This window comes from Danio rerio, chromosome 8 (assembly GCF_049306965.1).
Source record: "Danio rerio strain Tuebingen ecotype United States chromosome 8, GRCz12tu, whole genome shotgun sequence".
NCBI lineage: Eukaryota > Metazoa > Chordata > Actinopteri > Cypriniformes > Danionidae > Danio > Danio rerio.
Genome location: NC_133183.1, coordinates 855,001 through 869,269, shown reverse-complemented (window position 1 = coordinate 869,269; position 14,269 = coordinate 855,001). Strand labels below are relative to the sequence as shown.

Here is a 14,269-nt window from a genome sequence, read left to right as displayed (position 1 = left end):
TTGTTTTTACAGTTAATTGTTCAGATTTCTGACCTGTTGTTTTCATTGCAGTTTCAGTATTTGGATGAATTTTTAGAAATGTGCATTTGACTGTAAAAATAAATCCAATCTAACTCAATTAAATCTGTTGAAAATTAAAGATCTTCAGCTATCCCTGTTCTCCAGGTAAATGTACCTGGATTGGAGAATATTTATATATTTTAACTGAAAAAACAAAACAAAACAATAGACTGTTGCTTTTTTAGATTAAACTATTGTTTTTGACCTCGCTGGCAGATATTTGATTACTTAAAAATAGAAACTAACAGGGTTTTGTTCATTTATATAAGCAAATAATTTATATGAAGTTTAAATTATTTATTTGCCTTTTAATAAACTTTCTAATATATATAAAACTGTCAAACTTAAACTGAAAAAGTAAACTGTATATATATATATATATATATATATATATATATATATATATATATATATATATATATATATATATATATATATAGTTTATTTGGTCAATTTTAGTTAATTTATAGGAAAACTAATTTCAATACAGTTTGATTTATTGGATTATTATTTTATTAATGTATTTTTTTAATTGTACTGTTTGTTTACTTTTTTGCTTTTACAGTGTATTATTCATATTTCTGACCTGTTATAAATTGCATTTTATTTCTGGGTGAATTTTAGAACAGTCCAGTTTGTATTTATTAAAAAATGTATAAATAATCTGCCAACAGGGTAAACAAAATAATCTGTATCAAAAGGAAAAAACAAGATTACTCACCCATTGGCAGATTATTTTGCTTGTTTTAAGGAAAATCTCTCTTAATTTGTACTCATTATTTATTAAAACAAGACAATATTTGTTTCTTGTCCAGAAAACGCTCAGAGATTTAAGAATTTGTGTATATTAGGACTAAAAACAAGATTAAAAACTTGATTAAACAGTAAGAAAAGCATTTTTGCAGTGAGCATGGATTATAATAAAGAGCCCTGTTGCCTTTATTTGCTCCCTTTAATAAAGCTGATGGTGAGTGTAACTAATACCACCCCAAACAGAACGTATAGATGCATTATAATGAGCATAATACAGAAACACAATGTTCCTTTGAGGCTGAAGTGTGTGTTTCAGCTCTCAAAGAGTGTGTTGTGTTCGATGCAAATGCGCTGGATGTCATCTCTCCTCCACACACTGCTATTGTTCCTCTGAGACGCACAAAAATACTCCACATAGATCACTTTTACTGCTACCTAACCTGTTTAGCTCAAAGTCAACTCTTTAATTACTTTATTTATTTATTTGCATTTATAATATTCCTTCAATTTAATGAGTATTTGGTCTGCATGTTAAAAAGTTTGTGTATTTTGTGATTCTGAAGTGTTTTGTGTTTATTTACGGTGGTGAATAGCATTATGGGATGTTGAACTCTGCTTTGTCCACTTCTGATGGTGGAAATACAACTATACAGTTTAACACAGTGACTTTTAATGACTTTTTAGTGGTTTGAAATACTATGTAGAGACGAAAGTCTGTAAAATAACAGAGAAGAGCACTGCTCCCCACTCAGAAATCTGACTTAAGTCACATTAACCCCATTTTTTATTCGGTGGAGGCAACGGACTGCCAAAAAAAAAAAAAAAAAAAACAATCTGCGAAATTACGCACGGTGACGCGCGCGAAAATATCAACGAAAGTATTTCATTTCATTTCATTTCATTTCTTATTTATGCCTATTTGTTCCCGTGGACAAAATCTAAAGTTACGCTGAACAGTCGGTCACGTGTGCTCTCCGACAATACCGGGCGGTGTCCTCCGGTGTATCCCTGACGGACCGCGCGTCTCCATCATCTCCTTAATCATCTCCAGCGGGTCCTCCATCATGTCAGACCAGCCTTCCTCTCCTTCGTCCGGCCACAAACCCAGCCTCCGCCCGCCTGGCTCGGGTTCCGGGGCCGGGGCTTCTCAGAGTCGCTTCCAGGTGGACCCAGTGGCGGACTCCGGCGCTCCTAAATCCAGCGAGGAGCCCAAGAGCCGGTCCCGTGTGGTGAACTTCTGGAGCCCGTCTGACGGCGCTGCTGACCCGGGGCTGAACGGAGATACAGTGCGCAGCGAGGCCAGCCTACACTCGTCCACAGGTGGACTGTCGCATTTCTCGGACACGCACTCCAGCACTTACTACCTGCGCACCTTCGGGCACAACACCATCGATGCGGTGCCCAACATAGAGTTCTACCGGCAGACGGAGGCTCCTCTGGGGGAGAAACTTCTGCGCCCCTCGCTGGCGGAGCTTCATGATGAGCTGGACAAGGTCAGACCACTGCTGATTACTCCATTACTGATTCTGTCGGGCTTATAGTATACATTAACTTTATTTAACACTCCAAATTTGCGTTTTTGTTTTGTTCCTAGTCCAAAGTCCATTTTGCACATCGAGGTTTAGTCTTTTTTCTAGTGCAGATTAAGGTGATTTTACTGTGCAAAAAATGCTTTATTTTCTTAGAGTTTTAGTCTTGTTTCTAGTCCAAATATCTAAATCAAGAAGCGTTTTCCATACAGGTAAAATTATTTTGTTTTCAGAAATATTAAGTCAAAGTTAAAACAAGTAATAAACTTATTTTTGTCCGTTTTACAGTAAGGTTTCTTTAGTTAGTGTATTTATTTAGTCGCATCAACTTAAAATAAGCAAAACTTGAGCATTATTTATTAATAGTTCAACATTTACTAATGCATTATTAAAATACAAATGAATATTATGCACAGTGAGTTATCATGAACATGTTAGTAATTACAATAACTAATTTAACCTTGTATACAAACACACACTCACCGGCCACTTTATTAGGTACACCTTACTAGTACCAGGTTATTCCCCCTTTTGCCTTAATCCTTGGTGTCGTAGATTCAACAAGCTGCTGTAAATATTCCTCAGAGATTTTGCTCCATGTTGTCATGATAGCATCACGCAGTTGCTGCGGATTTGCCGTCTACACATCCATGATGCCAATCTCCTGTTCCACCACATCCCTAAGCTGCTCTATTGGATTGAGCTCTGGTGACTGTGGAGGCCATTTGAGTACAGTGAACTCATCGTCATGTTCAAGACACCAGTCTGAGATGATTGAGCTTTATGACATGCTGCGTTATCCTGCTGGAAGTAGCCATCAGAAGATGGAGACACTGTGCTCATAAAGGGATGGACATGGTCAGCAGCAATACTCAGGTAGGCTGTGGCGTTGATGCTCAATTGGTACTAATGGAGCCAAAGAAAATCTCCCCCACACCATTACACCACCACCACCAGCCTGAACCGCTGATACAAGGCAGGATGATCCATGCTTTCATGCTGTTGAGGCCAAATTGTGAGCCGAGCATCCGAATGTGTGAGCAGAAATGGAGACTCATCAGAGCAGCAACGTTTCTCCAATCTTCTATTGTCCAGTTTTGGTGAGTCTGTGTGAATTGTAGCCTCAGTTTCCTGTTCTTAGCTGACAGGAGCGGCACCCGGTGTGCTCTTCTGCTGCTGTAGCCCATCCGCCTCAAGGTTGGCCGTGTTGTGTGTTCAGAGATGCTCTTCTGCAGAGCTCGGTTGTAACGAGTGCTTATTTGAGTTACTGTTGCCTTTCTATCAGCTGGAACCAGTCTGGCCATTCTCCTCTGACCATCAACAAGGCATTTGCGCCCACAGAACTGCCGCTCACTGGATATTTCCTCTTTGTTGGAGCATTCTCTGTAAATCCCAGTAGATCAGCAGTTTCTGAAATACTCAGAGCAGCCCGTCTGGCAGCAACAACCATGCCACGTTCAAAGCCTCTTAAATCCCCTTTCTTCCCCATTCTGATGCTCGCTCTGAACTGCAGCAGATCCTGTTGACCATGTCTACATGCCTAAATGCAGTGAGCTGCTGCCATGTGATTGGCTGATTCCAAATTTGCATTAACAAGCAGTTGGACAGGTGTACCTAATAAAGTGGCCGGTAAGTGTACATTCACATCATATTTATTATAAAGTAGCTAGGTACTCTTCCTCTCCTCTATAAGTAAGTTGATTAGACAGCAGGTCATGTGTTTATGATGTGAAGTCTACATGTATTGACAGGAGTTTAAAACTAAAGTGAACAACAGATGATGAAACATTACAGTGAACTCTCAACCCTTCTGGCTCCTGAGCTGCGGAGCTGTGATCTCCTGCTTTATCCACTGCTGGTTATTATTTGAGCTCTCTCTGATCGCCTCACACTGAGATGTGTTTCAGCAGCTCATGTGTCTGTTTCTTTTGCTCTCTATGTTGAATGATTGTTTGGGTGTCTTCTGATGTCACACACACACACACACACACACACAGTTGTCCTCAGACAATAGTGTCTCTCACACACGCCTCCATGTAGCACCATGAGCGAGCTCTGCGTCACAGTGCAGCGTGACCCACTCCGTCAAAGACCTATAGTGTCCACACCACACACACACACACACACACACACACCACAGTGTCCAAAACACAACTACACATACTACACACTCCACAGTATCCACTACAGACAATCAGACACACACACACACACACACACACACAACTATACACAAACCACAGTGTCCACAGCAACACAGACACAGTAAACACACATTTAGTCCACTACACCACACACACCACTACACACACATAGTGTCCACAACACCACTACACACAAACCACGTTGTCCAGAACACCAACACACACACACACACACACACACACACACACACACACACACACACACACACACACTGTTCCCAACACCACTACACACAGTACACACACATCACAGTGTCCACAACACAACACCACTACGCACAAACCACTGTGTCCCGAACATTACCACACACACACACACACACACATACACACACACACACTGTTCCCAACACCACTAGACACAGTGCACACACATTCGGTTCTCTACACCACACACACACACACACACACACATCACAGTGTCCACAACACCACTACACACAAACCACGGTGTCCAGAACCCCACCACGCACACACACACACACACACATACACACACACACATACACACGCAATACAGTGTTCGCAACACTACTACAAAAACTGCAAGGCCTGTTGTACCAATGCTGTTGCTGTGTGTGTTTGTGTGTGCGTGCGTGCGTACGTGCCTGCGTGTGTGTGTGTGGGTCAGGAGCCGTTTGAGGAGGGTTTCCCCACCGCTGAGGAGCTGACGGCCGCTGAGATCCTCACACCTAAAGACCTGTCCGACTCTAAAGGAGGAACGGTCAAATTCGGCTGGGTTAAAGGAGTGCTGGTCAGTCTGAGCCAAACACACACACACACACACACACACACACACACAAACACTAGTCAGGGCCATGCATGCACAGATCTGTTAAGAGGCATGTGCTGAAACTGAATTAAAGGATCTGTGAGTTTATGACCAGCAAATGTGCTCTGTCCATCATTAAAACAGCAGCAGGCTGCACGGTGGCGCAGTGGGTAGCCTCACAGCAAGAAGGTTGCTGGTTTGAGCCTCGGCTATGTCAGTTGGCATATCAGTTGACATACTGTAGGGGAATTGTGTAAGCTAAATTGTTCATAGTGTATGTGTGTGAATGAGTGTGTATGGGTGTTTCCCAGTGATGGGTTGCAGCTGGAAGGCCATCCGCTGTGTAAAACATATGCTGGATAAGTTGGCGGTTCATTCCACTGTGGTGACCCACAGAACAATAAAGGGACTCAGCTGACAAGGAAATAAATGAATGAATAAAATAGCAGCAGCACATTATATTGTCTTTCCTATATACAGTCTTACTTCCTTTTATTTCTCTACACAGTGTGTTGTAGCTACAGTCTTTGTGATTTTTTCATCAAGTGATGTCTTACAGAGTCAGCAGTTTCTCACTGTATCTCCTCTAATAATCCATAATAATCTATGAAATAATGATGTGTCCAGATACGATGCATGCTGAACATCTGGGGGGTGATGCTCTTCATCCGCATGTCATGGATTGTGGGTCAAGCCGGCATCGGTATGTTACACATGCGCACACACCACTACACAACAGACACCAATACACATCAATACACAAAATACAACATGCACACACACACACACACACACACACCATTGCAGCACACATTACACACTCCACAAGACAATACATGTCCATAACACAACTAGACATACCCACTACACACAGCACCACTGCACAACACACACACACACCACATGTATGTTGTGTATGTTTTCTAACTAGGGGTGCGTTTCCCAAAACCACCGTTAGCCAACTAAGGTTGCAAGTTGCGTCATTATAAGCATAGTTTGTTGATTTGCCGCTTCCCAAATACGTCGTTCCAACGAACATTCGCAAACTGCATCGCAAACTCGAGCACTCGCAACTACACCTCTGGAGGTGTAGTTAGAAACACAGTTCCTGGCTGTGTGCTGTTCCCACTTATCCCCCCTATGCCCTATTCATGTAGAACATTCTAACATTTAAAGTTGGAATTATAAATAATAAAGCATTAAGCTCGTCTCTCTCAGCTGTAATTTGCTTTCAAACTATTTCTCTTCTTCTTCATTCTTTTATGTCACATTTTACCTGTGTTTATGTTTTGTTTTGTTTTTTTACGCATTTTTATTATTTGTTTTTATTTTATTTTACTTGTTTCTTTTATTCTTGTTTATGTAAAACACTTTGAATTGCCATTGTGTATGACATGTGCTATATAAATAAACTTGCCTTGCCTTGCCTTGCCTATTTCTACAGTTCAGTTTTAGCGATCTTCATGTTAACTATTGTGTTCCCTTCGCAGTGCACTTAAAACTCACTGATGCCGTTTTGAACAGTTGTGGCTCATGACAAAAGCTGTAGGTGACCTATTATTTAAAAGCGGAACTTACGTTACGTCTACAAAGCTTGTGAAAACAAACACACAGCATACGCTAATGCTTTAAAGTATAGTGGGTTATTTATCAAGTATCTGTACTGTATATGACACAAGCCTGCTGGCTAGAACATTTCTGCAGTGATTTACATGTGTCAATAATAATACAGTTTTTCTTGTTTGCTTTGACCTGGTTAAAGAAACTCACTTCATTTTCATTATCACTATCCCAGCAGAGCAGAAGACCGTTCTTGCAACTGTTTCAACACTTTCTCACTGGGTTGGCACATTTCCCCACCATTTTTCAAAACAGTTAACGCGGATGTCATTCAAGCAGTCCAAACTCTATTGTTTTAGCTATAGTAACCAAACAGAAACCATCTATTCCTAACCATTGCAAACTACTAAGATCAGTGTGAATTCACTGAAGCACCGGTTTGACACTCCTTCACACAAATCTTCAATTAGCAATCAGTCTGCAAACATCAAAAATGGTGGAAGGTATGAGTTCTGTGTCAGCATGGATGGAGGAGGTCAATAGTGGCTATTTTCCTATACCCCCAATAGATCTGACTGTATTTTGGTTTAAATGTGTTTTCTGTATTATTTACAGTATTTTATTACGTTTGTCTGTTTTATATATATATATATATATATATATATATATATATATATATATATACAGTATTTCAGTTTTCAGCCACAGTTTGAAAAATGTCCTGAATTCAATATAAATTTAATCAAAGCATTTCTTATTCTGGGTCCAACTCTTTGCAAAAAGGCAAATTTGACCGCTCAAATAGAAAGACAACAAACGGCATTGGCGATAGGCTACAATGACAAGCAACAGTGCACTGATTTACACTGAGTTCTGTATTTTGCATTTTGTTGTCCATTGTGTAATGATTAATTGACAGAGCTCATATTCTTGTTTGCAAGTTGTGTTGCTTGAAGTTAAAACTAGCTTTTGTTGCATATTTTAAATGTTTTGACATGGTATGTTGCAAGCAAAATGTGTCATTTTGACCACGAGTGCTGCTGTTTAAGCCTGTGTGTGTTCACTGTTTTGAAAATGTGGAGTTTGAGTTGACGGCTGCATCAAAGCAAACAAGAAAAACTGTAATAATAATAATAATAATAATAATAATAATAATAATAATAATAATTATTATTATTATTATTATTATTATTAAAGTAGGTTTCATTTACTAATTAATATTAAATTTCATTACTCAATAAATATCAATATTTGAAAAGTGCAGATGCAAAAACCTCTTAATTTCTCCTAAAATGGGTATTTTTCTCAAGCTCCTGTGTTCAGTAATATCACTTTTATGACAAATAATATGTTCTTTGCATTGCCTTTACAGTGAAATAACTGAACACAAACATATATGCTGAGAAAAATGCTCATTTTAAAAGTAAGTTTCAGACGACTCTTTCATTTTTGCATCAGACCTCTTCATTTATTTATGCATATTTATTATATATGATGTGAGAATAGTGTTGGCTTTTGTAAGTGATTTTATGTTAATTTAGTATAGACTAGGGAATATTCTCTATAATATCAGTAAAGGACACACAGGCTCTATATGTGCTGTTGACATATTTCAGTTAATATGGAGAGCGAGTGCATGCTTTTACCAAAACTAATATTGGATTTTATTTTAAATGTGTGTGTGTGTGTGTGTGTGTGTGTAAAACAATATCATCTGCACAAATAAATGATGGGTTCTCCTGTAAAGAAGCTGTTCCTCCACCCCGTTTTGAGCATCATTATGGGTGTTTTACGTTACAACTAATGTGATTTAAACAATGGATCTGTCACAGAGAAACTAGAGGTTTTGGGAAACACTCGTCACTACATCGCTCTTTTCCCAAACGATGCATCGTGCTATGATTGAGTTGCGTCGTTGTTTGGGAAACACACCCCAGGACAGTTGGTTGAACTGCTGGTCATGTTAGTGAATGTGTGTGTGTGTGTGTGTGTTTGTGTGTGTGTGTGTGTGTGTGTGTGTGTGTGTGTGTGTGTGTGTGTGTGTGTGTGTGTGTGTAGCTTTGTCCTGTGGCATCATCCTCATGGCTATAGTCGTGACAACCATCACTGGACTCTCCACATCTGCAATCGCCACCAATGGATTCGTGCGCGGAGGTCAGTGTTGAGTAATCAGACACACAGCTCTGTGTTCTCACATCTACAAGCAATGTTTAGGCCGTCATTATATGTGTTTCTGGAATTTTCTCATTGTTAGAAAAAGTAATTTAAATGTAAAAAGAAAATCCATCAAATATGTAAAAGATTTTATTAATGACCTAACTTATACTAATTTCCATTTCATATGCGTGCGTGTGTGCGTGCGTGTGCTTGCTTGTGTGTGTGTGTGTGTGTGTTATACTGCAGGTGGTGCATATTACCTGATCTCTAGGAGTTTGGGTCCAGAGTTTGGAGGATCCATCGGGCTGATCTTTGCCTTCGCTAATGCCGTGGCTGTGGCCATGTATGTGGTGGGCTTTGCAGAAACCGTTGTTGAACTTCTTGATGTGAGTATGATGATGATGATGATGATGATGATGATATTCTACACACGCACTCACATGTACTGTATGATTTGTATTTTGCATGTGTTGATCAGAGTATCGACGCTCTGATGACCGATGAGATCAATGACATCAGGATTGTGGGAACGCTGACGGTCATTTTACTGCTCGGAATCTCAGTCGCTGGGATGGAGTGGGAGGCCAAGGTCAGAATCTTCCAGAACATGAACACTGTAGTAGATTACCATAAATACTGTAGTGATTTTGAACTACATCCCTGTAAAGTACCTGAGTGAATCTGTTGTGGTGATTCTACAGTTGCTATGGTAACACAACAACTGTAGTAATTGATGTGTTGTGGTGATTCTACAGTTGCTATGGTAACACAACAACTGTAGTAATTGATGTGTTGTGGTGATTCTACAGTTGCTATGGTAACACAACAACTGTAGTAATTGATGTGTTGTGGTGATTCTACAGTTGCTATGGTAACACAACAACAAAACTAACTGATATGTTGTTGCAATTCTACAGTTTCTATGGTAACTCAATAACTATAGTAATTGATCTGTTGTGGTGATTCTACAGTTGCTATGGTAACACAACAACTATACTAATTGATCTTTTGTGGTGATTCTACAGTTGCTATGGTAACACAACAACTATAGTAATTGATCTGTTGTGTTGATTCCACAGTTGCTATGGTAACAGAACACCTAAAGTAACTAATCTGTTGTGGTGATTCCACAGTTGCTATGGTAACAAAACAACTATAGTAATTGATCTGTTGTGGTGGTTCTACAGTTGCTATGGTAACAGAACAACTAAAGTAACTGATCTGTTGTGGTGATTCTACAGTTGCTATGGTAACACAACAACTAAAGTAACTGATATGTTGTGGTGATTGTACAGTTGCTATGGTAACACAATAACTATAGTAATTGATCTGTTGTGGTGATTCTACAGTTGCTATGGTAACACAACACCTAAAGTAACTGATCTGTTGTGGTGATTCTACAGTTGCTATGGTAACAGAACACCTAAAGTAATTGATCTGTTGTGGTGATTCTACAGTTGCTATGGTAACACAATAACTATAGTAATATAATCAAACGTTCTAGCATGGCAGTTTTCTCCAGCTATAGCGTATGTTATGTGTCTCCTCTGATACTGTATTTATTGCTCTCTGATGTTCTGATGGTCCCGCAGGCTCAGATTGTGTTACTGGTGATTCTTCTGGCAGCCATTGTCAACTATTTCATCGGATCCATCATTCCCATGAAGTCAAAGGAATCCAGGGGTTTCTTCGGTTATAGCGGTGAGACGTCTGCACTCTTCAGCACTGATGAACGCTGATGAATTAAGCTGACGTCTTCATCCCTGTGCTTGTGTGTCTGAAAGCTGCCATAATGATGGAGAACATGGGTCCAGATTTCAGAGAGGAGGAAACCTTCTTCTCTGTCTTCGCCATCTTCTTTCCGGCCGCGACAGGAATCCTGGCAGGAGCAAACATATCTGGAGATCTGGCGGTGAGTTCTGCTCATTGACCTCATCATTAGGCAGGGTTTTCATGCTTCTGTCAGTCTATGGAGACTGCCGTCATCTAGAACTCCACATCTATAATCCTCTTAGTCTATGCTGACATCATCTTTAGCAGCTCAAACACTCTAATGGCTAATGGACAGACGGCTGCTTCTCACTCAGGGCTGCTGGACATGCTAATTAGATGGAGAGATGGACACTAGTGGGCGGGGCTTTCCCCCTTTGATGACATGTACAAAAGGAGAATGTCAATCAAAGTGTTTCATTCATCAAGTCTGATTATAAATATTAGAATTCATTCATGTTGAGCATTAGAGGCTGGAGATATCCACACACTGCTCACACACACCACTAGGTTAAAACTCTACATAAAACTAATTTTTGCATAATAGGTCCCTTTTAAAAGCTATTTTATAGCTATTTATTTTTTATTTATATTTATTTTTCATTCATTCATTCATTTTCTTGTCAGCTTAGTCCCTTTAATAATCTGGGGTCGCCACAGCGGAATGAACCGCCAACTTATCCAGCAAGTTTTTACGCAGCGGATGCCCTTCCAGCCGCAACCCATCTCTGGGAAACATCCACACACACACTCACACACTGCAGACAATTTAGCCTACCCAATTCACCTGTACCGCATGTGTTTGGACTGTGGGGGAAACCCACACAAACGCTGGGAGAACATGCAAACTCCACACAGAAACGCTAACTGACCCGAGGCTTGAACCAGCAACCTTCTTGCTGTGAGGCGACAGCACTATCTACTGCGCCACTGCCTCGCCTGTGTTTATATTTGTATTGGTGTATTTTTGTCAGTAATGTCTGTCAGTATCTCGTCTCTCCAGGATCCTCAGTCTGCGATTCCCAAAGGAACTTTGCTGGCGATCCTCATAACCGGTGTGGTCTACATCGCCGTCGCCATCTCCAATGGTAAAACTCGTCTGAACTTCTTCTGAATGCTGACTGATTAACATCTATTATCAACCACAGTGCATCTGGAAAGTGCTGATAGCGCTTCACTTTTTCCACATTTGTTTTTGTTACAGTCTTATTCCAAAATTGAATAAATTGATGTATTTCCTCAACATTCTACACACAATCCCCCATAATGACAATGTGAAGAAAGAGATTTTGAAATTGTTGTAAATTTATTCAAAATAAACAGCTGATAAATCAGATGTACATCAGTATTCACAGCCTTTGCTCAATACTCTGTTGATGCACCTCTGGCAGTGATTACAGCCTCAAGTCTTTCTGAATATGATGCACAAGCTCTGCACAGCTGTCTTTGGGAATTTCTGCCCGTTCCTCTTTGCAGGACCTCTCAAGCTCTATCAGGTTGGATGGGAAGCGACGGTGTGCAGCCATTTTCAGATCTCTCCAGAGATGCTCAATAGGATTTAGGTCTGGGCTCTGGCTGGGCCACTCACAGACATTCACCAAGTTGTTGTTGTGCCGCTCCATTGATATGTTGGCGGTGTGCTTTGGGTCATTGTCCAGCTGGAAGATGAAGCGTCGCCCCAGTCTGAGGTGGAGAGCACTCTTGTGCAGGTCTTCATTCAGGATGTCTCTGTACATCGCTGCATTCATCTTTCCCTCTATCCTGACTAGTCTTCCAGCTCCTGCTGCTGAAACACATCCCCACAGCATGATGCAGACACCACCATGCTTCACTGTAGGGATGCTGTTAGCCTGGTGATGAGCGCCGCCTGCTGTTCTCCAAACATAACGCCTGGCGTTCACTCCAAACAGTTCAGTTTGAGTCTCATCAGAGCAGAGAGTTTAGTTTCTGAGGGTCTGAGAGTCCTCCTTTGGTAAACTCCAGGCGAGGAGAGTCTTCCGTCTGCCCACTCTACCATACAGACGCCTGATTGGTGGATTGCTGCACAGGTGGTTGTCCTTCTGTAAGGTTCTCCTCTCTCCACAGAAGAACGCTGGAGCTCAGACAGAGTGACCATCAGGTTATTGATCACCTCCCTGACTGAGGCCCTTCTCCCCCTGATTACTCAGCTTAGACGGCCGGCCAGCTCTAGGGAGAGTCCTGCTGGTTAAATATCTTCCACTTGCGGATAATGGAGGCCGCTGTGCTCATTGAACTTTCAGAACAGCAGAAATGTTTCTGTAAGCTTCCCCAGCCTTGTGCCTCCAGACAATCCTGTCTCTGAGGTCTACAGACAATTCCTTTGTTTTCATGCTTGGTTTGTGAGCTTCAAGATGTACAACTTATGATATCTGTACAATCTATCACTATCTAAAGTCTGTCTGTTTAGAGTGCACATATTTAATAGTTGATAATGGCTCATATTAGTTTTGTGTGTTGTGATGTGTATTTTTCTGTAACTCTGTCCTCTGCTGCCCGCATCTGGTGGAAGAGATGTTGTTTCTGGCCTGGTTAAATAAGTAAATAAAATAAATCTTCTTCTTTCTTCTGACTGGTTGAGAGCAGGTCTGATGTGTTGTGTGTGTTTCAGGCTCCTGTATCGTGCGGGACGCCACCGGTGATGATAATGACACTGTTCTGGGCTCTCTGGAGAACTGCACTGATGCCGCCTGCTCTCTGGGATACGACTTCTCCATCTGCAGAGAGGGCGGATGCAAATATGGCCTGCTGAACGACTTCCAGGTGTGTGTGTAGCTGCTTTTCCACTATCGTGCCAAACCGTTCTAAGAACACTTCGGTACGGTTACGGTTGTTTCTCCACTTGAGCCTGGAACGGCGCGGCACGATTACAAACCGTTCTCGGCCCGGAATTCTCGGCACGGTTAGACAACCGTGCTGAACTGTGCTGACAGATTCTGTGTGTTGACGTCGCGACTCGGTTGCTAAGCTACCACAGCTGGCTCAGCAGAAGCGCGCTAGTCATCAGACATCCTCAATAAACTACAGTGCATTTAATATAAAATAATGATCCAGGTCTAAACGATACAGTTTGAAAAGGGTTTTAAAACCATAGAGCATCCCTGGCAGAGAAGTGAATAACTCATCACATTCTAACGAAGATATTTTATTCATTAAAGTTATTATTTTATTGACTTGAATACAGACCTACTTCGCCTGCCTGAATGTGAGTTTATTGCACGCAGCGCTGTATTTCACAGCACAAAACTCGCTCTGATCCGGGAGAGACATGCCAACGACTTGCGCTGCTGACTTTTTTTTCCTGCTGCGCATCGAATAAAGCGAATAAAATCACGCTTTGCATCATCGGTGTCCAAATTCCACAACAACATCACTATATCCATGGAACACGAACTTGCAGACTCTTTTAACAACGAGGAAATAATTGCACTTTTTAATTCAAAGCC

The 14,269-nt window shown here is 41.0% G+C and overlaps 2 protein-coding genes across 3 annotated transcripts in view; one reads left to right on the top strand and one right to left on the bottom strand.

The window, feature by feature from the left end:
• The window catches only part of si:ch211-87m7.1, a 272,159-nt gene that overhangs the window by 152,658 nt on the left and 105,232 nt on the right, over positions 1-14,269 (bottom strand). The gene's annotated exons all lie outside the window — the stretch shown is intronic.
• The window catches only part of LOC100329477 (solute carrier family 12 member 2-like), a 53,890-nt gene continuing 40,248 nt past the window's right edge, over positions 628-14,269 (top strand). Inside the window, exons 1-10 of one of the 2 annotated variants that reach the window (XM_073909977.1) lie at positions 628-2,306; positions 5,178-5,300; positions 5,946-6,021; positions 8,937-9,032; positions 9,282-9,421; positions 9,514-9,624; positions 10,628-10,736; positions 10,820-10,947; positions 11,809-11,893; positions 13,435-13,586. In XM_073909977.1, coding sequence (XP_073766078.1) covers positions 1,878-2,306; positions 5,178-5,300; positions 5,946-6,021; positions 8,937-9,032; positions 9,282-9,421; positions 9,514-9,624; positions 10,628-10,736; positions 10,820-10,947; positions 11,809-11,893; positions 13,435-13,586 — 1,449 coding nt within the window. In that variant the 5' untranslated portion in view covers positions 628-1,877. Of the gene's footprint in view, positions 2,307-4,339; positions 5,301-5,945; positions 6,022-8,936; positions 9,033-9,281; positions 9,422-9,513; positions 9,625-10,627; positions 10,737-10,819; positions 10,948-11,808; positions 11,894-13,434; positions 13,587-14,269 lie in introns of both variants that reach the window. The other variant, XM_073909978.1, reaches the window with a different exon arrangement.